Below are 24,917 nucleotides of genomic sequence, written 5' to 3'. Positions count from 1 at the left end.
GAGGTGTGGAGGTGTGGCATGCAGCAGATAATGGGCCAATTGTAAGTGATTGGAGTTGATGCCAGCCAATCAGCACAGCCTGGTACTGGATTGTGGCCAATGGCAAAATGTTTGCTGCAGCTGGGGGGAGGGCACTCTCTCTCTCACATACACACACACACACACACACAAACACACACAGGAAAGGAAATGTGGCCAAGACATGGAGCGGGTGTACTGTTTGTACAATACCTCATACAACTCCATGCATGCATGCAAATATAAAAGATTTTTTTATTTTGTTTACTCTTATATTCAAATTAATTAGATGGGTTTTTAATTTTCAGATGCTGCCCTTAAATCAAACACCAGGTTGGTTTCAAAATGGAGAAAATTGACTAAAATTAATGATTGACTGCTTGTTCTGTTAATGTTGTATTTTTATTCACACTATGCCACAAACAAGCCTCCATCTTTGCTCATTCATTTCTGTCTTTTCTACACATGCAGCAACATGTCGTGAAAGCTGAAATGCGAGTTACGCCTGTACACCACATATAACTTGGTGAAAATGATTGTTATAACAATCAATTACTGTGACATGTAGTTTTCCAGAGTCTAATGCATCACCTCGAGTTGGCTATTTTGTCACATGAACTTCAGAATATGCTGTAAAACAAAAAACGCTACCAAATTTTTGCATTTGGAAAGATAAAAAATGTTATTTATAGACTGATACTTCACCCTGCTTTTAATAGCGGTTGTACATTTTCTGTTCTTCCACCAGTTTCTCTAATTGTTTAAGCATCAAACAGTTTTTATACAAGAACTCTGGACAGTGTTGGGAAAATAAGGTCAGGAACTTTTCTAGACATTACCTGACAGAGGCAGCAGATTCTTTAACCCACCAGAGTCTTTAACCCTACCTTTTACAAAGCCTGCATGTATCTTGGGGATAACTTGGGTAATTATGCAGTAAATTCACAGTAAACCACTGGGCATCGCAGGTCTGCCTTCTTGCAAGCTCTACCCAGGCAGCTGCCTCGTCTAAAACACCTATGGAGTATTTATGACAGTGAGAAAACGTCTGAAGCTGACTGTCTCCTGTTGAAGGCAACATTTATGTAAGAGAACTTCAGACAGCGCTCCAGTTCCTGTGTGAAAATGGCTTCACTTGTACCACAGAGACACAAGGGTAATGTCAGGGTTGTAGTACATGTATGAAAGCAGCTTTAGACTCCAGCTTCATCCCAGCTCTGCTTGAAATGGATGATCTAATAAAGCAAAGTAGGAGAAACCAAGAAACACAATAAGAGGTTATTAAATCACACATTATTATTTTTATTTGGATAGAAGATTTTTAGGCCAGGTGTTTATGTGAAATATGATTTTAATACAGTGTGGTGTTTACATCCGAACAGTGTTAAATACATGCATCACGTATTAGTCTTCCTCAACAGCTGTCTTATGACTCTGGCTAGTGTTCCCACATGCCACTAATTTTTCCCGTTAATTCTGTAAGAGTTTCTTCATATGAAGCATTTTTCTCTATTTGGACTTTTAAACCATTTAAGCTCCATTTAAATATAGTCATTGCTTATTTACTGATTTTATTACTGAAATATCTCATAGTAAAGTTGGGTGCTTATGACTGTTGCTCATGTCATTCCAGGCTGTGAAATGACAGCCACCATCAGAATATATCTTGTTTTGTTTTTTATTGTTCTTCCATGTATCGACAATTAGAGGACTAATAGTAATAATAATAATAATGATGATGGTCGGGGATCCTTATTTCCACAAGGATCTCCACAGTAGAGACCCTCGCATGTTTGATTTGGCACCAATTTTTCCCCAGATGCCCTTACTGGTGCAACTCTCTCATTTGTCCAGCCTTGGGACTGCCATTAGGAGTACACTAGTGGTTCTTAAATAGACAGTTACATGACTAATGCTCCTCCCAGCCTTGATCTGGGAATTTTTAGTAACATTAATAATAATACTTCTCACTGACATGCAAAAACTACTTACATTTTTCCTCAGAAAGCTTCGTCTTGCTAACCTCCAAAACATAGAACTAGGGGTTGGCGTATTCACCAGTGATGACCACAGGGTTATTCAATAATTTATCCATTTGTTTTGTTGCTCTCCTTCTTTTCCTTTTCCTCTTTCTTTAAATGCTAAAGAAAGGGGAAAAGGTTGTTTTGCTTGCACTGACTGAATTTCCTGCTGAATGGGTATAGCTTCAAACCTGTTAAAAAGGCCTGAACAAAGCACCTCACACACACAAAAGTGACTGCAAACTATGGATAATGGACTTGAGGATGCCAATTCACGGTGGATGTGGCAAGGCATCCAGTCCATTAGGGATTACAAAAAGAAAAATAACGCATAGTACGCACATTCCAGCAGCTCTGTCAGCCTGGCAGAGGAACTCAGCAATCGCAAGCCGATAGGCAGCAACCCAGGGACCCCTTTTCTTCTTATTCATGAGATGTGGTGGTCTCTCTGTGCAGCATCAACACAAGCAAAGTAGCTGGCCCTGATGGAGTGCATGGACATGTACTCCAGGCCTGTCCTGACCAACTGGCAGAGACATTCACACACATTTTTAACCTCTCTCAGACCTTATGCACAGTACCTGCACGTCTCAAATCCACCATCATTGGGCCTGTGCCCAAAAACTCTACAGTAAGTTGTCCCAATGACTATCGAACCGTTCCTCTTACTTTGATTATTCCCAAATGATTTTAATGACTGGTACTCAATCACGTAAAGGACTGACCAGTTTTCCTACCAAGCAAACACTGAAGATGCCATCTGTGACGCTCTCGGTACAACACTTCGATCAGGGTCATATTCATGGACTTCAATATCTAACACCATCAGAAAGCTGGTGGATGAACTTCATCCAATAGGACTGATCCTCCTCCATATGTCACTGGATATTAGATTGTCTCACCAACTGCCCTCAAACTATTAGGCTGGGCAAAGCACACTGGCGTTCCCCAAGGCTATGTGCTGAGACCCTTCCTGTATGCTCTGTACACACATGACTGTCAACCCATCCACAACACAAACACCACTGTTAAGTTTGCAGATGATACGACAATCATTGTGCTCGTAACTGACAGTAACGAGGATGCCTACAAGGAGGAGGTCACAATTTGATGTCCAGCTGTGTTGTAATCCAGGTGTTGTGATGACAACACCTCAGTAGTTGTGGGTAAGGCCTTTATTTCTTAAGGAGGTTAAGGAGAGCCAGACTGCCCCCCAGAACTGCTTATCAGCTTCTACAGATGCACAGTAGACAGCATCCTCACAGCTTGGTATGGCAGCTGCACCAAACCTGGCAACAAGGCCCTCCAGCATATTGTGAAAACGGCACAAAACATTCTGGGCACAGAGCAACCATCATTGGATCATTGTTACACCACTTGGTGTGTGAAGAGGGCCAGACAAATCCACAAAGACTCTCCATACCCCAGACACCATTTGTTCAAGCTTCTCCCATCAGTCAGGCGCTTACGTTATCCACACGCACAAACAGACTGAAACACAGCTTCTTCTCATAGGCTGTTCCACTGCTGAACTCAGCCTGTCAGTAACTGATGTGCAACCCTAATGTGCAGTATTGCTCTGCTCAGTTCTACACGTTTACACGTAGTCAACCAAGTGAGTTCTCAAAGATCTTAATCTGAACGTGCAGGTGCATCCTGCACCTGTTCAACATGCCTTTTTTTAGTAAACAGGTAAGTGTCCTTATTGTTTACATCCTCAAAAACACATATGCTATTATTATACATATGGGCAGCACAGTGGTGGGGTGATTAGCACTGCTACATCACAGCAAGAAGGTTCGAGTTTGAGTTCAAATACACGACCTGGCTGGGGCCTTTCTGTGTAGAGTTTGCATGTTCTCCATGTGTCTGCATGGGTTCTCTCCGGGTACTCCGGCTTCCTCCCACATGCATTTAGTCGTGTCCAAGACATGCAGTTAGTCATTTAGGTTAACTGGTAATTATAAATTGCCCATAGGTGTGAATGTGAGTGTGAATGGTTGTCTGTCTCTCTGTGTTAGCCCTGCGACAGTCTGGTGACCTGTCCAGGGTGTACCTGGGATAGGCTCCAGCCCCTGCAACCCTGAATTGGATAAGTGGAAGAAAATGAATGAATTATTTCTTTTCTGTAATTTGACAAATTGTATTTATGTTATTGAGCTATTCTTCATTATTTAAGCTACTTTGGTGTAGGTTGCATTTAATGTTTTGGCTACAGTAACACTGGGATTTTGCATCTTATGGGGTAAAGCAAGTGTCTCAGTAGGTGCCAGCAGCCAAAAATCCAATTCAATCCTGAATGGGATTGTTATAAAAAAATTATCAAAAATTATTATTAAACAAAAAATTTTATTGTTATTACTTAGACAAATAACACACAGAATTTTTATACCCAAATTTCAGGCTGCAAATTTAAGTATAAAAATGTAAATATTACATCTATTTTTTCTGTTTAGGAGTGCAAATAACTGTAACTTGGCTTTTTAATCAAAAAATAATAATGTGCTTTAAAATTATTTTTGTTTTTTGTTAAACAGCTAATTTCAGAATTCATGGATAACAATAACAACTATATTTTATTAAAAATTAAAAAATATAATTTAGATTAAAGAGCTTGCATATACTGGTGAATTAGCCTGCATGTTAGAGAGGGGGTAATAACTGTAATTTCGTTATGTTTGCATAATGTTGAACGTCCTCAGAGTCAATGCTTACACCGTCCCACCAGATGGCAGTAGTAAGCACTGAGCACATTCTGAGCCGACTGAAAAAAAAGACAAACAACCACAAGAAAACCACAAAACCAAGATGGCGGTGCAGGAGACAGCATCTCAACTGTCCATGGCTCTCAAAGTCCAAGAATATCCCACCCTGAAGGTAAACACAAACGGAAACTGGTGTATATTGATTGGCTAATGATTCTGCTGTTGCAAAAATACACAGTGCGTGTTGTGCTATTTGGAAAAAATCGTAATTACTCGTTCATTAGATAGCGAGACAACTCGTCAGGGAGGCTAACGTTAGCTGAATTAGCTTAGCCAGGTAGCTAGTGTGTATAAATTACTTGTATTTATGAATGGATGTAGAAGAATCTGTGGTCCCCTAAATGATATAAGCTGTGGGTTGGTTTGCTGGCTTCCGGCTGTGCTAATTCGTTTTATTATGGTGGCTAAGTCCGCCAGAGGCCCCACAGCTGATAACTTGACTTTTGGTTGGTTTTGGCCAGATTATCCTAACCACGGCTCGTCAGCTCACCTAACTTACCTATCAGCTACCTGCCTACCACTGCTTTGTCTTAAAGGTCGCTGGCTTGGTGGAAGCACGTTGATTTGTAGCGTGTGTGTGCGAGTGTACAACTTCTCTTGCGCTGTCCTGGACACTTGAAAAGTACAGAGGGATAGGATATTTAAAGGTTACAGTATATATTTTTTTTGATGGAGTCTCAAAGAACACGGTTGCTCGCCCCACCAGCAGTCAGATAAGTGACATGCAAACGTGATTGGCCTGCTAACTCGGCTGTTAGCTCGGCTGCTGTGCTAAAACCCGTGTTGGACGTCTTTAACGAGCATCCTACCCGATGCATAACCTCAAAGCATGCAAAATCCGTGCATGCAGAGGTGGGTTGAAATCGGTCGGGGGAGGAGGAGGAAAAGCCCGTAACCCGGCGCTGTCAGGCGGAGAAGCAGCACTGAGAGTTAGCGCAGTGTCATCAGATTGCTACTGTTCACTCTCTGTACTTCAAAATGGCCAGTGAGAGAAATCACAGCCTGCTGCCGCCGCACACACGCACGGTTTTCCTCCATTCCACATAACGCTGCTGCTGCTGCTGCGACACCGCTGCTAAAAGACGAGCTCAAACAAGTCCGGGCTGCTTCCTGTGCTCAGGAGAGCGTCGTCATATAAAGAAAGCACGGCTGTGAGTACCAACGCATTGACTGCTTTTGTGTGGTAACTAATTGCGTAATGTTGCATGATGGATAGAGGCATTTCGTGCTGCAGCTGATGTTAAAAATGTCTGTGTTGAGCATGAATGGCTGTGGTTTGGGAATGTCTCTGGCTGCTATGGTTGGATGCTGCAGTGAGATGATGGGCACCATTTTAAGACAGGAGTGATGGTTATAATTGGCATCAAATGGGAATCTACAGCTGCAGGACAGCAGTGTTGATCACATTTGGAGCTATATTGAGCAAAATGTGGCACACAAACAGAGGAAGCTCCTAATATGCATTACCACATTAGCAAATATATATATATATATATATATATATATATATATATATATATATATATATATATATATATATATATATATATTAGTTACTAAGGTATTATTATGTTGGAAGCGCCTGACTCTTGCATCAGTTATTCAGTTATTACTGTGATTATTATTAATATGTAATGTTCACTGTTTGAAGTGGGGTTGCTGCTGTCTCTAACAAGGCCTGACCTAAAAACAATTATGAAAGATAACCACCGTATTCATTTCATGGATAGCTTTTGCTGTGATAACAGTCTGTTGTGTGCTCATGGCTGAAGTACATGTTCACTCTTGACTAAATCAAGGTCACATAACAAAGATTGACCCTAACCTTAACCATTATACAATCTAATAGCCAGTTACATTCAGAAAGGAGATATTTCAGTTTTCTCAAACTGCAGCTAATTTTATTGCTCTTTCATGCAGATGTGGACCTCATATATTAATTAAGAATTTTTGATAATTATTTATTTTAAGAAAATGGATCTGAAAGCTGATAATTGGTGAAGCACTTGCAACATTTCCTGAAATTATCAGATAGTTAACCACTTCCACAAAGGAATGCAGTTTTTTTCCTCTAAAAAAAGATTTTGGTATCCATCAAAGGGAAATAATTGTCACCAAAAATGATCTTAATCACTATTTTTTAAAGTATGATTAAATTTACTTGGCTTTAAACTATTTTTTTTGTTTGTTTGTTTGTTTGGTTTTTTGTTGAGCAAATAATCTGAAAGAACAGGAAAATGCATAGGTTGGGTGCTGGTTTAGCTCTCTAGGTTGAGCAGGTGACCCATATATTGTAAGGTTATTGCAGACACCGCAGTTCGAATGTACCCCGGGCTATTTGCTGCATGTCTTCCCCCTCAAAGTCTCAAGAAATATTTAAAAATGTATAGGTTTCTCTTAAGTAAGGTGACACAAACTCTTTGGCAAAGCCCTCTTCTTGAGCCAGAAAAAATCCCAAAGTAGCACAGTCTCTACCAGCCGGGATGCCATGGACATGACCCATATACAGATAAATGTTTGTTTTTGAGTGTTTGAATTGCCACAGGGGTGAATCTCTCACTGAAAAATGATCTAATAATTTCCATGCAGCTTTTAAATTTAATTGGGGGGAAAACAGCACTGAATTTTGTAAAAGTTGGATTGGAACATTCCAGTTTAACATTCAGCTATTATATTACTATATTGCCAAAATCTACTACATTTTTTCCTCAAAAGAAAGCCACAACACTGAATACACTGATGTTTTTTAATCAGTATTGTGTTTGCCAAATGGTCAGAAACAACAGGAAAATGCGTAGATTTCTGTTAAAAATGTAAGACAGACCTAACATTGACCTAATGTGAACTAATTATGCTTACATGTATAGCCACTTCCCAAAGACCCATTCTGAGCCAGGAAAAGCCCTTTACCTACTTTATAATATACCTTGGCTTTTCCTTACAGCTTGCTGAAATCATCACCGTCTGTCTTGGAAAACCTTGAGTTATGAGTACCGGTAGTTATTTGTCCTGCTGGACAGGACAGATTATTAAAAAAAAAAAAAAGATAAAAATAATGACTAATAACATTGTGGCAAACCCTGACCCTAATGTAGTCACAGGCACACTTTAGGGTGTGGAGGCTAAAGGTAGTGCCCTTTCACTGTTATACACTGATAGGACCCATTAGGGTAATAAAAAAAAAAAAAAAAAAGGACAGCAAAGAATTTTTGAAGTGCATACCAGTATGTGGTACAGTAAGATATCTGAGAAATGAAGCCCATTTGGATTTTGCATCTGGTGCTGCATTTTCCAGGTTTTTTCCCATGATTCTTTCCTCGCCATCTTAGTAATCTGTGACATAAATTTGGCTCTGTATTAAAAGAAACAAATCCTTTGAATGGGTCAAAGCGCTCCTCTTGTTTATACAACATGTCAGCAGAGGGAATCACAAGGATCACGTAAAACTAGTTAAGTACTTTATTGCTGATCAAAGAAAATAAACACATAATTTACAAAGCAGGGTTTCTGTGAAAAGGGTGTAGAAATGAATGCTGTTTTTGTTGCTTTTTTCAAGCTGTGTTTTCAGACGAGGTCTCCAGATTCTGGCTACATGCCAGCGTGTGCTAACTGGTTAGGGGAAATAGCCATTTTATTTTCCTCTCTTTGTGCTCTGGATGAAGTTTTTGAATCTGTTGTGAAAGATAACTTGCTGTTATAAAAATGTATGTGCACAGATTGATAGATGAGCTGTATTTAAACTGAAATCTTTGAATTTCATTTGTGGAAAGTAACTTTTTTTTTTTGACTCATATTGTTGAAACTGAAAGGCATTATAGTTCCCTCATATGCCAGTATGGAGGAGTCTGCTTATATAAAGGGTCAGTGACATAAATGCATCAGTAATTTGAATTTGTCCGTGCGGGTACTGTAAATTATTTAAGCAGGAGTTTAGAATTATGTGTATGGTCTTGATTCAAGCTGGTGCAGTATAATTCAGAGAAACATCTCAAATGAAAGGTAATGATGGCGAAGCACTCTGTAGAGGAGGGAAGAGACTTGAGTATTTAAACAACCTTCTACCTTTATCACCTTAAGATAATCCACATGTTGAGCTGTGATTGCACTGAGATGCATTAATCCCCTTTGCCACTGCCAAACATATCTGTCTGAAATGGCACATTTACGATCTCTACAGGTGCCATATGAGACTCTGAACAAACGCTTCAGAGCGGCTCAGAAGAACATCGACCGAGAGACGAGTCACGTCACAATGGTGGTTGCAGAGCTGGAGAAGACACTGAGCAGCTTCCCTGTGGTCGACTCTGTGGTGTCCCTGCTGGATGGAGTGGTAGAGAAACTCAGTGCCCTGAAGAGGAAGGTAAGGGATACAGACGTACACATTTTCCAAGTGTATCAGTCGAGTCCTTCCAGGCTGGTGAGAGATTGCCAAGTTTCCTTTTAGTTTTAGTGAGGGAGTAGAGTTCACAGCTCTTCAAGATGATGTTTTTGAAAGCTGACTACCCACGCTTAAACAGCAAACAGACAAGGTTCAATCTCACCTTCTTTCAGTTCAATTAACAGTGAAAGACAAAGTCGAACTTTGCCACCACCTTTTATGATAACATTTCATTTCATGAACAAACATAGCTTTGCACATTTTCTCTTCGTCCTTAGCAGAGTAAATCTCTGACACCGTTGACTGTGGTTGCTAATTTTGTGTTCCAGTGAAGCTGATCTCACAATAGAGGTTTTGTCAGTGTCAACTTTAGCCCTTTTCTGGAAGCAGTCTGGAGCAGTGCTTTTGTACAAAAAGGCAATTACAGAGATAATCGGGGCCAACAGGAAGATGGCTTACACATGTAACTGTGCCATCTGTATTTATGAAAGTTTTATCATGTTAGTCATCCCTGTGTTTTTATATTCCTATTGCTACTCTTAAAGGCCAGTGTTTTCAAATGTTTTGGGGATTATTTCCAAATCTGGCTTTGGAAAGATAGGAGACAATTTCCAGGAGGCCAGGGAAATCTCCACCTTCTTCACTTGGAAGCTGTTTGAAAGTGATTGAGGAAGGAAATCACTTGGTGTTTTTTGGAAAGAGATAAAGTGAATGCCTTAAACTCGGTACTTCAACTCATGCAGCTGAAGTTTGGTCATTCTCTGGAGTTATAATGTGATCCTTTCTGAGTTACTTACCTCAAGCATGTCCCTTTCTTAATGATGCACCCCTCATTTTTCCTAATTTGTAAAATACAGTGAAAAGGGTAAAGCAGAACCAGCCACCTAAATCTCATTAAGCTGGAGTAGAAAAGCAACATGTAGTATCTTCTTTCAAAACAAGATCTCACTTCATGTGTAGCCAGCTGTGGAAAGCTACAATGACCACCTCTTTTAGTGAAAGCACCTCATTAGGTGGATTGCATTTGTCTGCCAAGGAATGCTGCAAGGTTGACTTTTGTATTGAGCTATGAAATCACACTTTAGGATTTTTTTTAGCCTCTATGTTGACAAGTTTATCAGGTATTAGAGGTTTGTGAGGAGGAAAATAGTGCCTCCATTGTGCGTAAGACTATGTCATACTAGACACTGCACTGATTTGCCAGGGGTGCGACAAATCTCAGGAGTCAAGAATAAAACTTTGAAATTGAGCAAAGCAGAGTCAGCCTGGAAAACAATGCTTATTTAAAACAGTGTTACACAATTTTGTATTCAAAAAATTTACCTTAAGAGGACAGGATGTGCTGAAAAGTTAGCCTAGGACTGTAATTACGTGCTGAATGGTCACTGTGTCCTTACTGGAGCCGTGGGAAGAAAGTACTCCTTTGTGGTTGCGATGCATATTTTATATCCTGTCCTGTCTGTGGAGCAGGAAGCAGCAGTTTTATTCCAAACAAACTTGAACACTGTCCAAGGTTTCTGACCGCTTAGTTTCAATGTTCATGATTTGTTCCTGTTTTACAGTCAGCCACGTTATATGTCATAAATCTAAATCATTTTAGTTATATTTCTTAAGAAAACAAGAAAACCTCTTTTAGGAAGTATTTTGTAACTATCATGATTGCGTTTGTGTCCCGTAGGCTGCAGAGTCCATTCAAGCAGAAGACGAGAGTGCCAAGCTATGTAAGCGTCGCATCGAGCACTTGAAGGAACACAGCAGCGACCAGCCTGCTTCAGTTAACCTATGGAAGAAGAAACGCATGGACCGCATGATGGTGGAGCATCTTCTGCGCTGTGGCTACTACAACACGGCTGTAAAACTGGCCAGACAGAGCGGCATAGAGGTAATTATAGGGGTACTGAAGTTCATGTACAGTAGAAGGCAAAGGTTTAAGGTTGTTTATATTTCTGCGTAAATGTGATCTGAAACAAGTTGAAAGAGAGAACCTAATTTTAAAAAATTGTTAAGTGTTAGACTTACTTATGAAGAAGAAATTGTTCAATATTACATCTGGGGGGGTGGGTGTTATTAACCTTTATTTCCAGTATGTAGTGTGAGTCCTTGTGCAGCAATAATTGTAACTTCTGCAGTAAATTCTGCACATCAGCTTAAAGGAATTTTAACCGCTTCTTCCATATTTAATTCCAGGAGGGGTTTCCTCATACAGGCCCCTTGTACAGCTCTATGGCAGATCCTTGCTAGATCTCCATCTGTTCCTTGGCTGTTATGAGATTTAGTGAATGCTGCCCTGACTCGTAAGGCAGAATTTATGGTACTGCCCTTGTGTTAGTTTGGATAGGCTTTTGGCTACTGAAAGTGAAGGATTATGGATATGCAGCCAGTGGAGATGTCCTCGCATACGGTCGTCCAAAACTGCAACAGCATGCGGCAATACAGTGTTGATGCTAGGCTAAGGTGGAGTTCAGCATAGAGAGGAAGAAACATGAAACAAATCACCAAAGAGCAGCTTGAGAAGCAGTCTGTAGTTACACTGGACAGTTTTCATTGTTTTTAACACTTGGTTTCACTACACTATAAAAAGTTATTTGACATTATGATTTAGACTTCTCTGTAGCAGAAGGTAAACAAAAAGGACCAACAGCTTGTGCACTAAGAGGAGCCCACATACTGTTTTGTTTTTGACGCTGCCCTCTGGTGATGGAAACAGCTAAAACATGTAGAGGACAGTCTGCAAAGCTCTCCCAACACAACCATGCCAGTCTTTGAAAACCCCTAAGCAGGAAAAAGAGTTGCATTATTTTGTTTATGTGGCAGGTAGCGCAGTGATAATGGAAACGCACATATATTCCTATCAGCAGCTGTATTGATACGGTTATTTTTTTGGGAGCAAATCTAAAGAGGAGGTAGTTCAGAGTGTGCAAGGCTGAAAGAGATCATACTGCGGAGTACTGCTTCTGTAATGTTAAAGGACCAAAAATATTAAATGAACTGCACGATGTTTTTAACAAAAACATGAGAGTACAGTTTAACTAACTGTGAATTAATTAGTGTTTTTATATGTGATTGAAAAAGAGAGATGAGAGCGAGTGCTTGGATTGCACAGCATGTGTATTCTGCAAGTAGCTGTGCTGTGCATTAATCAAATTTTTATTTCACAATTATTAAAGCAAGATAATCGAGATTAAATCATTATTGTGCCACTTTCTGTTTTACAATAATTTGCTCATTTTGCAGTTTAGGACAGCACTTTACTGCCCCGTAGCAGTCTCTATTCACTCCACATCATACTATGGCAGGTTTACTTTAATTTTCTATATTGAAACGACAGCCTTACTGCTGGCCTTTCTTTTTTCCATTAACATTTTAACGGTTTTTACCTACATGGACAGCATTATTTGCTCTAACTGTGCATGTCTGTGTATAGCACTACTGAAAAACAGGAGCTACAAGAAAGGACACATAATTAAGAATATCGAAGGCTTCTGTTTAAACTGTGCCTAATCTAGACAATATTTTGGACACACCAGAACCATGATTCTACCAGTGTGACGCTTTTCAGATGGGATGAGGTTCAGATGCTGGAATGCCGTCTTTTTCTTTCTTCAAATGTAACAAAAAGTATCCGTGTTTTTCAGATGGACAGCTGTGTTCTTTTTGAAGAGCAGTGGCCTCCATTAAATCGTGACATGCGTAACATTGTTGTTCAGTGTTGTCCTTAATACTGATTCATATTTGTAAACCAAGTATTGACAGAGAGAATAACAATGAATTTCCCTCAGTTGTGCAGCGTCTGTCAGATTCTTTAGAGATCGCTGAGTAACCTCTTTCCAACCTAATGAGCATCAAACCCCCCTTTTCTGAGGTTCTGGTGATTTCCTTTGTTTAAGCCATGATTAACTTCCTGAAAAACGTGTCGTGAAGATCAGTCTTTAATAGATCCCTCCCCTTCTTTCAATTCTCACACTCATAACGGTTGATTGAAAAATTCAGTTTCTCATTTCTTCTTTAAATTTAATTTTAATTCTTGTGGTTCACATATTTTTCCCACCTCACAGATGTGTAATATTGGAATGTAATATTGCCTTATTTATTGATCAGATGTGACCTTTTAATTTCATTAGTTTCATTTGATTTTCTTTAGCAGCTTTAGGACCATTTTAATTCATATTTATCAAAAAATGCAAAAAAATCTCTAATGGTTAACAATTTCCTGCATCTGTAAAATAAATAAACACATGAAGGCAATTGATGGTGTACATGCAATACCATGAATGTGAACATTGTAGATAGAACTAAATAAGATATTCAGGTAACCATAACTTGATTGGTCACTTTCCTTGTGCTTTTGTTTTGGATCGCTTGATAAATGCTTTTTTTTTTTTAAATTAATTAATCACATCTGTATGGCACAAAAAAGTAACTGGGTTTCTTTTTCAGTAATTCTCCAGCTGTATAATTACATGTGCTGTTTTGATGTTCTACAACATGAATAATTGAAAAGACGCACTTCATGTGACCATCTAACACATTCCTTCTCTTTGATCTCCATCTTTTTTTTTTTCTTTTTTTCTTATTCCTGTATTTGTTCTGTTACCACACTGACTCTGTTGCATTTTTAGGATCTGGTGAACATTGAGATGTTCCTCACAGCCAAGGAGGTGGAGGAGTCTCTGGAGAGGCAGGAGACGGCCACTTGCCTGGCCTGGTGCCATGACAACAAGTCCCGCCTCCGCAAGATGAAGGTAGAATAATTAATGATTTTTCAAGGCATTGTTATTATGTACAGCTGGGAAGTAAAAAAGCACTGTATAACCAGCGTAGCATCTAATGTGCTTTTTAATGGTGGCTTTGATACCAGTAAAATCTATAAATCTGTGAACCCTGAAAAAAAAACACTGCTGTTTATCTGTATTACATCGTTCTACCTCTAGTAAACAAGAATCAGCAGTCCAGTAGTTTCTTGTGCAAGAAATTAAGTCTTAATTGCTCATCTTTTAGGTTTTGCCCTGCTGAGAATGGCAGAAAGTTGCCCTTTTAATCCTAAGATTATTTTACCAGGATGCCTGTTGTGGAAATTTTAGTGCATTCTATTAAAAAAATTAGTTTACTGCCTGAGTTGTGTTTAGAAAATGTATTCTTGCAAGAAGGAATTTGGTCAATACAGAGCATGCAGTGATGCAATGAGGAATTCAGAGACACAAAGGACACAGACCTTACTAATAGAAAATCTTAGAGTATCACATTACATTGTTCAGCCCCTTCCAGTCATCCTATACAGGTCACACACAGTTCAGAAAGATATATGCAGCACTTTTTGCAAACCGGTCTCATTGGCGTTGGAGACAGAGGTACCAAGACAGAAACCAGAACTCCCTCTGTTAGGGAGGCCCCGCAAGCCTGCATCTCCACTACCTGCAGGGTCAAGAGGTCAAACGCCATAAAGCATGAGAAAGGAAAAAACCTGAACCCTTGGACATAACAAAATTATCCTTAACAATGCCCTCGGTAGAATTCATAACTGAAACAAGAGTCAATAATCTGACCTGTTAGCTGATAATTTGATTATTTCTATGGATGTGGCATTGGTTTTCTTTCTCATGAGCACATTAGTGAAATTTGGTTTTGTTTAGCTTCAGTTTCTTGCCAGGTGGGCATTGTGTAAATCAGGGAAATCATAGTTCCAGGTGGTACAGGATGCCGTTTGCCCTGTCTCAACTCTATGAACAGTAGAAATTAACCGTGGGGTTTAGTTGTTTGAACTTGATGGCATTTTTCTCTTTTATTTTTTTGGTAGAGTTGTCTTGAGTTCAGTCTGAGAATCCAGGAGTTCATTGAGCTCATCAGGCAAAACAAACGCATGGATGCAGTGCGGTACTTGAACCACAACACACACAAATTTTCACCTGAAATCCCCATAGTTGTGTATTTCTAAATTTGCAGTGTGCGTCTTACTGAGCTTGTGGGTCTCTTTGTGTGTATTAGACATGCTAGAAAGCACTTCAGCCAAGCAGAAGGAGGACAGTTGGATGAGGTTCGGCAGGTGATGGGCATGCTGGCCTTTCCATCAGATACACACATCTCCCCATACAAGGTAATATTAGTGATCTTCATCAGTGTGAATATCTGCAAGGACGTCATTGTATTTGGTCAGACCCCTGTGGCACACATACAGCAGGCAGGAAGAATAATGAAACCCTAAAAGTGTCTCACATAAATCTTGACATATGGAAATGTTGGAACCATTTTGGGCAGAGCTGTTAACAAACCATCCTGACTTCTCATGTGTTTGAATTAAAGACAGAGTGTATAGCAACAGACCAGCCACCAGAGGGCCCCTGTTGTCTTTGACAAAAATAAACTCAATTCCCTCTTTGTGCAACGTTAGGCTTTCAGTAGCACCGCTAATTTTAATTTTCCACTCCAGCGTCCTCTGAGTTGTACCATGGCGCACTGTTACCAGTGTTTTATCTCAAAAAGCTTTTGGCTTTTTCTGCTTTTAGGAAAGCCAGACTAGTGTAGTGTTTTTGCCAGCTACTTGTGCCAGTATTACAGAAACATAAGTGACAGCCTCGCTCCCCTGCCAGTACGCTACTAAAGGGAGCTTTCATTATTATCATAGTGCAAAAGACTGCCTTTATTTCTTCTACTTTATAGTCCTATATAATGGTTGCGTTACATGTAAATATAATAATTCTCAATAAAAGCACACTCAGGGTAAGTAAAAAGGATTAAACTTAAACTGTAACTAGTTCAGATAAGTCTTATCAGTACTCAGATAGGATTTTGTGGTGAAAGCACCCCTCCCTCCTACAGCCTCAGCTATTCTTGGGAAAACTGTTAATCACAATTCACTCCAAATCAACATCGCTGATTAAAGAGCACGTCAGCGTCTGAATAGGCAGATGATTTATAGCAGGTACTCTAAACTCGAGGTACTGGTGTAACTACTCCTAGACAATATAGTTTTTGATCTTTATCATTACATGGTTAAATGTACTTCCTTATATGGTGAAAATATGGTTAAAAAAAAATCATTTCATTTACCATGAACCAATTATTGTAGTCTCAAACTGAAGATTTAAGTTTTAAATGAGCTATTCAGGTTATACAGGTTGCAGTGGTGAGTCACACAACCATTTTCCAGAACTTCACTGTGTCAGAATCATGTTAAAGGCAGGTTGTTACTCTGCACATGACATATCAGAGTTGGGCAGTCTGATCTAGTACCGTCCTGTCTCTTGTTGGTGTGCCTGCTGGCTGGCTGTTCCCACAGCATAAACCTGGCTAATCTGCAGGGAGAGCAACATGAGCCTGGACCGGATGAGCTGGTTCTCAGAGGCTGAAGCAGCAGAGTAAAATAGATGCATAAAAGCACATGACAAATAAACACCAGAATTGTCAAATACAAATATGATTGGTTGTGACCTCATTTGTAAACAGAAATCAGCATGTTTAAACCCGGATTCAGGCCTCATAACGTGGAACAGCTGATGCTCCTTCTAATGTAGCTTCTGTTGTGTTTTATGACTCTGTGCTGGATATTTATGTACTCTTTTGAAGCTGAATTCACCATGTGATGGCTGGTGACACATTTATGCCTTGTACACACAAAAAGTAGACAATTTTTGTTGTTTTTTTTGGGGGGGGGGGGGGTCATTTAATTTACAGACAGTGTTGTATATTGTACAAGAGAAAAAAATCTGATGATGGATGTTATGGACTTTGTAAAAATCTTTTCTCTTTTCTCTTGTTTTTTTTCCTGATCCATCAGGACCTTTTGGATCCAGCCCGCTGGAAGATGCTGATCCAGCAGTTCCGATATGACAACTACAGACTGCACCAGCTGGGAAACAACTCTGTCTTCACTATCACCCTGCAGGCTGGTCTGTCTGCCATCAAGACACCGTATCCTTCCAGTGTTTGGTTACTCCTAACACTGTCATTTTAACTCCTTAAACCTTTTAACTCCTTTCTTATTTCTGCTCTAAGAAAGGTTTCTTCTGTGAGAAATGTTCCCTAAATTGCATTAATCCTTAACTCCCATGTTAAATCCAGTCAGTGCTACAAGGAGGATGGCACCTCTAAAAACCCAGACTGCCCAGTGTGCAGTAAATCTCTTAACAAGTTGGCCCAGCCTCTACCCATGGCCCACTGCGCCAATTCCAGACTAGTCTGTAAAATCTCCGGAGAGGTCATGAATGAAAACAACCCTCCCATGATGCTGCCTAATGGATATGTTTACGGCTACAATGTGAGTACACTTCACAGTGCCAGCTGGGACTGTTTAAAGCTGTTTCTGTCCATGTTAAAGCAATTTAAATTGCAGGATTGATGGGTGATAGTCATATAAAACTCTGATATATTTTATTACTATCTATTCCAGTCACTTCTGTCCATCCGCCAAGATGACAAAGTGGTGTGTCCCAGAACCAAAGAAGTCTTCAACTTCTCTCAGGCGGAGAAGGTCTACATCATGTGATTGCTCAGATGACGCTTCTGAGTATCAACCACATCAGATTCGGCCCGTCACCCATCACCTGTGACCTGGCCTGCTCAGAGCCACCTGTGGAGCTGTGATCCAGTGCCCTTCTTCCTCCCACAGATGCAACCCACGACGGGTGTGTCCGTGGAACCTCCTGCTCCCCCTTCACTTTACATGATCAGCTCAAGTTAGCCCATCCAGTCCCCCATGGCCCCCTTCCCCCACTTCCATTTTATCTGAAAAACTGGGCTCTTCTCCTTTCAGACTCTGTTTTAGATGTGGCTAGAAGTTGTTTAATCTGATCCATTCAAGCACATGGACTGTCAGCATTGTCATTATCTTACAGGCCTTCACACTGAAGATTAGAGAGTAGAGAAAAGGACTGACGAGTGAAAAACTGCTAGGTAGATGTTTGATTTTACTACAACAAATAAAATCCTGTTGAGGTTACTTTGACTTTTTCCTTTTACAACTGATGTTTGTTTGTTACATGGCAGAAATGTGTTAACTCGCTGCTTTAACCACATTAACACAAAATTTAAGCCTTTTTTTTGTAAACAGACATGGCTGCCTGGTCACATCTCATCATGTGGTGCATGCTGTCAGCATCCTTTGTCTTAGCCATGTTTCTGGTGGTTGTTGGGGAATATTTTTAAATGCTTCCTTTAAACTACCTAACTAGATTAATTTTATCTCCCTCCTGATTCAGACTGGAGCCTGGTTTGGGTTACAAAAGGCTCCAGCTTTAATGTAAATATTAGGTAGGAATTGATTATCTTCATTTATAGATTCAAGAGTTTTAGGGACATAATTTAAAAAAAAAAAAAAAAAAGAATTTGCCTTCTGCAAAGTTTGCTCTGTAAATTGAAAAGTGTTTTCTTGGTTGTTATAAACCTGATATAGCCTTCAATATGCTCAACTTAAACAGCTGTTGAGTATATCATAACTGGAGAAGCACATAGTTTCACAGATGGTAATATGAGTTACATGGTACTATCTCCCATAAAGAAATTTACTCAATTTTTAAACAAGAAAACATCTCTGATGGTTTTCTGCTTCCAAATGGAAAAACTGTCTTCCCGTTTTTTGATGTGAGAGGATTCGTTGTTAACACTTCATTTCAGTTAATGTTTGAAACTTCTTTTGCTTTAAAAAAAAAAAACACCCTGGGTGATTTTTAGTCAACTGGGCGTTGTCCACATCGTCTGAATTTCATAACTATTTTCTCAACGAAGCTTCGATAATAAAGAGGACTGTGTCGATGTTTTTCCAGTCTTGTACCCTGTGTTGAAGCTGCTTGCAGCACCAATATTACAGGATTTGCAAAGTGTAGAAGACCATGAGCTGCATTTCATTTAATGTTCATGCTTAGGCTTTTACTGAGGGGAAAAAAAATCTCCCCAAGGCTTACTGTCTATCCTTGCAAAGTCAGACGGAGGAGAAAAGTAACCTTCAATCTTTATGGTTTTCAAACATACTGTAAGGAGGACTATCATAAAATAATGTGGATAAATGGAGCAGGATTTAAGTAAATTTCAACCGTGAACACCCAGAGCAATCCAAAAATTCAGGTTAAAGTGATTGATTTTTGTCATCAGTCGTTTTTTTTCCATCTGTTTATTGACAAACCAAAAGTTGCCTCATTTGTGTCCATCTATGGTTTGGAGCTGTATCTGTGCAGACAGACTGTCCTGTGTGTTTGTGTTGGTAGAGTAGAAATAGGGATTGTTTCATGAGCAATATGCCTCATAAAGGTTTCAGTAAACTTTGATTTTGGTGTTTCTTTGTTTGCTGTCTGCTTTGCTCTGTCTGCTCTGAAATCTGCATTACCATAAGCTGCTGGTAGGTGTGGTCATTCGCTAAGCGTGGTAATTAAATCAAGTGCTGCCTTTCACCTGAAAGTACACCTTCATAGCCCCAGAAGGTCAGGATTTAGGGGCGGGGTTGCTTTTCTGAATGTTTGATCACTTTCAACAGCAAGTTCAGGGCTGCAAAAAAGTAGGCAGTATGATTGACTTATCTTTCATTGCGCTTTCTAAAAGCCAGAATCTGCAAAGAACAAATCAGCCGCTTACAATTTTGCTTCTCTGGATTAATAGATTTTATAGAGATGCAGCTAACTTTTTCCTCATTTACTGATTAGTCTGTTAAATTGAAAAATTCTCCAGTCCTTGGCAGCCTCTTCAGTTTGCTTCTCTTACTTGGGTTAAGAAAACCAAACGATTTTATTAGTAAATCTTCCACTTAAAAATAACATAAACACTCATTTTTGTGGTGTTTTTCATCAGATTTTGCCTCAAATTTTTTATTTTTTTTTAATAACGTTGGACATTTAATCCACATGTGGTTAAATTATCGCTTAGGATGCCATATAACACTTGCCCACCTCCGTGTTTTAAGGTCAAAATATCTAAGATGGTGTTTTGATATCTCGTGAGACAAAAGGGTAGCATGACCAAAACCATTTATTTTTGTTAAGTGCCAATCATGGTTCATTAATGCGTTTTCATTCTTTTTTAGTGGCTTCGTTCCTTTTGTAGAGAAAAAAAAAGAAAAAGTGGACCGGAAAAGGCGGTCCTTTATCGTCAGCCTAGCGTGACGTCAGAGCGCATAGAATATAAATAGAGCTGCGCTTCTCCCCAACCTCCATCTTGAGATTAGCGCATTGTTGAGTTCATTTGGCAGTAGTCGAGTCACCATTTTTCAAAAATGACCGACCAGCTTTGTAAACTTTTTGTCGGCGGACTCAACGTGGACACCGACGACGATGGTCTGCGCAAGCATTTTGAGCAGTACGGTACACTCACCGACTGCGTTGTCGTCGTGAACAAGCAGCTCCAGCGGTCACGCTGCTTCGGCTTTGTGACCTACTCCACGCCGGAGGAGGCCGACGCAGCAATGGCGGCTAGGCCGCACACCGTCGACGGCAACGCGGTCGAAGTGAAGCGAGCTGTGGCGAGAGAAGACGCCAACAAGCCCGAGGCCCTCGCTAAGGTGAAGAAAATCTTCGTTGGAGGTCTGAAAGACGACATCGAAGAGCAGCATCTGACCGAATACTTCTCCCAGTACGGGCAGGTCGAGAAGTCCGAAGTGATCTCCGAGAAGGAGACCGGAAAGAAGAGGGGCTTCGGCTTTGTGTACTTCACTGATCACGACGCGGCCGATAAGGCTGTTGTGGTGAAGTTCCACACGGTCAAAGGACACAAAGTTGAGGTAAAGAAAGCTCTGACCAAGCAGGAGATGCAGGCAGCCAACAGAACCTCTATGGCGCCGAGAGGAGGCAGAGGGGGTAGAGGCATGAGAGGAAATCAAAATGGCTACGGCGGCAGGGATTATGGCGGAAACTACAACTACGGTAATGGCGGAGGTTACAACTGTGGCGGCTACGGAGGGTATGGCAGCGGACCATATGGGGGTGGCTATGGAGATCAGGGAAGCGGCTATGGCGGAGGTAACGGCTACAACGAGTTTGGTAGCGGCTATGGCCAGCATCCGTCAGGCTACGGCCCCATGAAGGGGCCACCCTTCGGCGGCCAGAGGAGCGCTGCTCCCTACACCAGAGGCGGCGGCGGTGGCGGATACCCAAGAGGGGGATATGGCGGCGGCGGCGGCGGCTATTAAATGAGACTGTACAACGGAAAGCGACCATCCCCGCCCTTTTCCACAAATCTCTCCCACAGCCCGGATTTCGACTCCAAAACTCAAAGCCAGTAACGGGGCGTCTGCCGTGAAATCCAACCATGAGATACGGACACAGACCCCCCCCTCCCCCCTAATCATTACGAAGACCTCCAAACCCAAACAGGTAGGAAGGTCACTTCCCAGAACACCTGATAATAACGAGAAGTGGTTGTTGCCGTTCAACTAGGACACATTAAGACGGAAGAATAACATCGCTTTTTATAATGTACCCACGCCTCCGGCGTCTAGTTGTCGTCTAGAGTTGAACTTATTTTTTATTTGCGTTCACTCGTTGTTTTGAATTTTTCGATGTAGGATTGTTTTGCTGACAAGTTATGATTTATTTTTAATATTTGCATTTTTAAAACAGTTCGTTTCGAGTTTGTTTTTTCCTGGAGTAAACTTAGTGTGATTTTTCAAATGTATGAGGATGAGAAGGCATGTTTCTGTTCATGATTTTTTTTTTTTTTTTTTTTCCTCTTCTCCTTTCATAGCTATGTCATTAAGAACAGACATTTGTATAATTTACTTATTGGGTTATTCAGCGAAGGTGGGGATGGGATACAGGATCTCTTGTTTCCTTTTCCCATATTGTACCAAACTCCTCAGTCAGTCTCAGTCTAAATATTGTTCATGTTACCTTTACCTGTAGCAATATCTAATGTATATTGTATACTTTCATGTCTGGAGAACAAAACCTACTGTTAAAAAAAACAATTTGCTATGCTCATGTATGTTCATTTTAAATAAAACGTTATACCACTTAGCTTAGTTATTTTACTTATTTAACCAGGCTTCCTCAAGTTTATCCACAGGTATATAAGTGACATCACCTTGTCGCTCTTTAGTTACATGGCATCATTCCCACAGTTTATTCCCTTACACTCAGGTGGGTGAAATGGTTAATGGTTGTAGTCTACCCACAGCCAATGCATGTAGGCTTTGTAGGGTGTGACGTTGTTTTTAAAATTATGTGGTTTTTAGATATTGCTAATGACTCTTTATATTTTTCTTCTGAATACATTTATCTATGTGGACATGAGGGCTCTGATATTTCTTTGATTATTCCTACATTTAGGTGTTCTTACTCTTATTCCAGTAGGCTATCCCAGCCAAAATAGCCGTAGCAGTTTGTTTGTAGGCTACATCAGGACCCTGTTGATTACCTGGGGTCGATTGTGATAGGAGTCTGAAATATCTCTTTAGGATATCCACATCCAGCAAACTAGGTATGTAAATCAACCTGTCTTCACTCTGTGTTGGTCATTGTATGGAATATCTTTGAGATGGTGCACACGTGTGCCATTATTTAATCTTAATTTACCAGCGTCTTATATAGCTAATCTTAAAATAAAAAGGAAGTGGGGGTGGGTTACTTAATTTGTTTTATTTTCAATGGGGGTTGGAAGGGGACCCAAACATTGTTCCATAATTAAATGAAATAATGGAACAAATAGATTGGCGTCTCCTCCAGAGAAGCTTTGCTTGGTGTAAAATCTCACCCTGTTTTTTTTCTCCCATCTCCTCCAGGTTGCTTCTGTAACCTGGGCATGAGGACAGTCACCCCCGAAACGTTGGGGGTGTGTGTGTGTGTCTCTCCACGCTGACGGGGGGGACCAAAGAGTGGTTGTGCCTTCTTCCCCCACAGGTGAAGTCAGTTTTCAGAGGATTCCCCTGGTGTGATCAAAGGCAATTGCAAGAGTCTTAATGTGGTTTTTAATTGTGAACTGTTGTTGGGTTTTCAGTGAATTTTGATAATGCAGTGCCCCAGTGCTATCGTGTTCTAGCCTTTTTTGCCTGGGGCACCTTCTGAAATAAATTTTGTACTTGTTACTCCTTAGTGTTTTCTTTTTTGTTTGCCCTCTTCAGGGTTTTTAAATCACAAAATGTACAGGATTTGAGAACATTCAGTCATACAGAGCTTTAACAAAAGGGAAACTAAAATGTGTTCCAAATGGCTCTTGCCATTTTGGTTTTGCTTGTTTTGCAAGACCAGTGTGTTAAAAAAAAAAAAAAAAAAAAAATCCAGTCAGTCTTGATAAACGCCATCTTTGAACTACATTTGTTCAGCATTTGGCTGCAGACTTGAGCTCATCCCTATATGTTGCCTTTTTTTTTTTTTTTTTTTTTTTTTTTTTTTTTTTATTTATAACTTCAAAATAAAGTGTTATGGTAACAATGGGGGGGGCTTTTAATGTGATACTCAATAGTTGAAACGTGCTGATGGTTACCATCTTTAAATGCAGTTTAAAAAGGGGAATGCTGATGGCAGGTCTGCATTTGTGTTTGGACTTCACTGCAGTTGAATGCAGCTTCTCTTGAATTATTAAAAATGGCTCAACAGCTGCAGAGTGCACTGATGGGGGAAGATAATACCATTTGGTGTCAGATAAAGGCTATTAATGTACTCAGAATTTGCATAAACAAATGCAGGAGACCAAATTCAACAAAACAAAGTAGGCAGTATGTTTGAGGTCAGTATTCAGTTGTATGGTTTGGTTTTTCCATCACTCAAAAAGTCTCAAAGTCTGCTGACCACTAAGTCAATCTGTTGTGGTCTTTGTTGTGTAAATTTTGTAGATTGTGTTCTCTCAAATGAGGCTTATTTTTAAGATGTCAGAGCTTTAATGGTAAACTGCACACATACCAGAAGCTGTAACGACGAGCACTAAAATCTCAGTTCAAGACCTGACTAAAACTCCCACAGTAATCTTCAGTGTTTGGTTTGCTTTTTTTTTTTTTTTTTTTTTTTTTTTTTTTTTAAATCTAACCCATATGTGTGTATTGTGGTGCTGCAGTGTGACTGAAGTTACTGTGATTTTAAATGTTTTAACTGCTGCTTTATGTGGTCATAAGTGTAAATTATGCTTTTGTTCTTACCCTTTTATAGGATGATGCTGCTTGGCGATTTCTGATCACCCTGTAGGAAAAGGAAACTTATGTTGGCCTTTCTTTTTATGAATTCACAATAAATCAATATATTTTTATATAACGACATTTGTTATGTTTATTTTTGTTTTGTTTTGGTTTTTTTACACTGAGGGCTGTCTGTTTTCTGTTGGGCAGGAGGTTTGCAGAGATGGTGAGACAGACGTAAAGCTGGTGGATGTACTTGTTTTAGGGAATCATGCACAGAGTGCATTTTGGGGTCAAAGTGTCCTGTGATGGTGTCAGTTTTGTCTCTTGGCTGACACCAAAGGATTTATGAAAATGCCCCTCTTACTGTCCCTGCCATGTGTCCCATTGTACAGCCTGGATTGCATGGTTTTTAAATATGCATAACACATACTGGCAGTTTTGAACATGCCATGTGGAGTTTTCCTTCATGCATAATCAGCATTTTTCTCCATTGCTGCATATTTTTGCACATTTCAGCTACCAGTCTTCAATCATAATTACAATAGGACTAGTTGAAACAATAGTTCAAGAAGCCTGCAGTAGTATTTGAAGGGATATCTTGGTGGAAATTGACTAAACATAATTACATTTTCAGATTCAGTTTGTTTTTAATTACATTTTTACCAATTAAAATAATGAAGTTTGTGTTAAATAAATGTATCTAATTGGAATTA

At 40.0% G+C, this 24,917-nt stretch overlaps 2 protein-coding genes across 3 annotated transcripts; both read left to right on the top strand.

Moving 5' to 3' along the window:
• Positions 1 to 4,727: 4,727 nt before the first annotated feature.
• On the top strand, positions 4,728 to 18,114 carry maea (macrophage erythroblast attacher, E3 ubiquitin ligase). Its single transcript, XM_030740139.1, has 9 exons — positions 4,728 to 4,916; positions 8,982 to 9,164; positions 10,861 to 11,064; positions 13,802 to 13,924; positions 14,977 to 15,053; positions 15,165 to 15,273; positions 16,954 to 17,087; positions 17,238 to 17,433; positions 17,566 to 18,114. Exons 1-9 carry the CDS (start codon positions 4,848 to 4,850, stop codon positions 17,659 to 17,661), a joined length of 1,191 nt encoding a protein of 396 aa, XP_030595999.1. The 5' UTR covers positions 4,728 to 4,847; the 3' UTR covers positions 17,662 to 18,114.
• A 2,185-nt stretch (positions 18,115 to 20,299) lies between these two features.
• LOC115786481 (heterogeneous nuclear ribonucleoprotein A0-like) lies at positions 20,300 to 24,340 on the top strand. 2 transcript variants are annotated; one of them, XM_030738643.1, is made up of 3 exons: positions 20,300 to 21,469; positions 22,876 to 22,993; positions 24,236 to 24,340. In XM_030738643.1, exon 1 carries the CDS (start codon positions 20,374 to 20,376, stop codon positions 21,283 to 21,285), a length of 912 nt encoding a protein of 303 aa, XP_030594503.1. In that variant the 5' UTR covers positions 20,300 to 20,373; the 3' UTR covers positions 21,286 to 21,469; positions 22,876 to 22,993; positions 24,236 to 24,340. The 2 variants fall into 2 exon arrangements, with proteins under 2 accessions (XP_030594503.1, XP_030594502.1); XM_030738642.1 differs by having other exon boundaries at positions 20,300 to 22,574; positions 24,236 to 24,332.
• The last annotated feature ends 577 nt before the right edge of the window (positions 24,341 to 24,917 follow it).

This window comes from Archocentrus centrarchus, chromosome 10 (genome assembly GCF_007364275.1).
Source record: "Archocentrus centrarchus isolate MPI-CPG fArcCen1 chromosome 10, fArcCen1, whole genome shotgun sequence".
NCBI lineage: Eukaryota > Metazoa > Chordata > Actinopteri > Cichliformes > Cichlidae > Archocentrus > Archocentrus centrarchus.
This window is presented reverse-complemented; position numbering and strand designations above follow the sequence as displayed.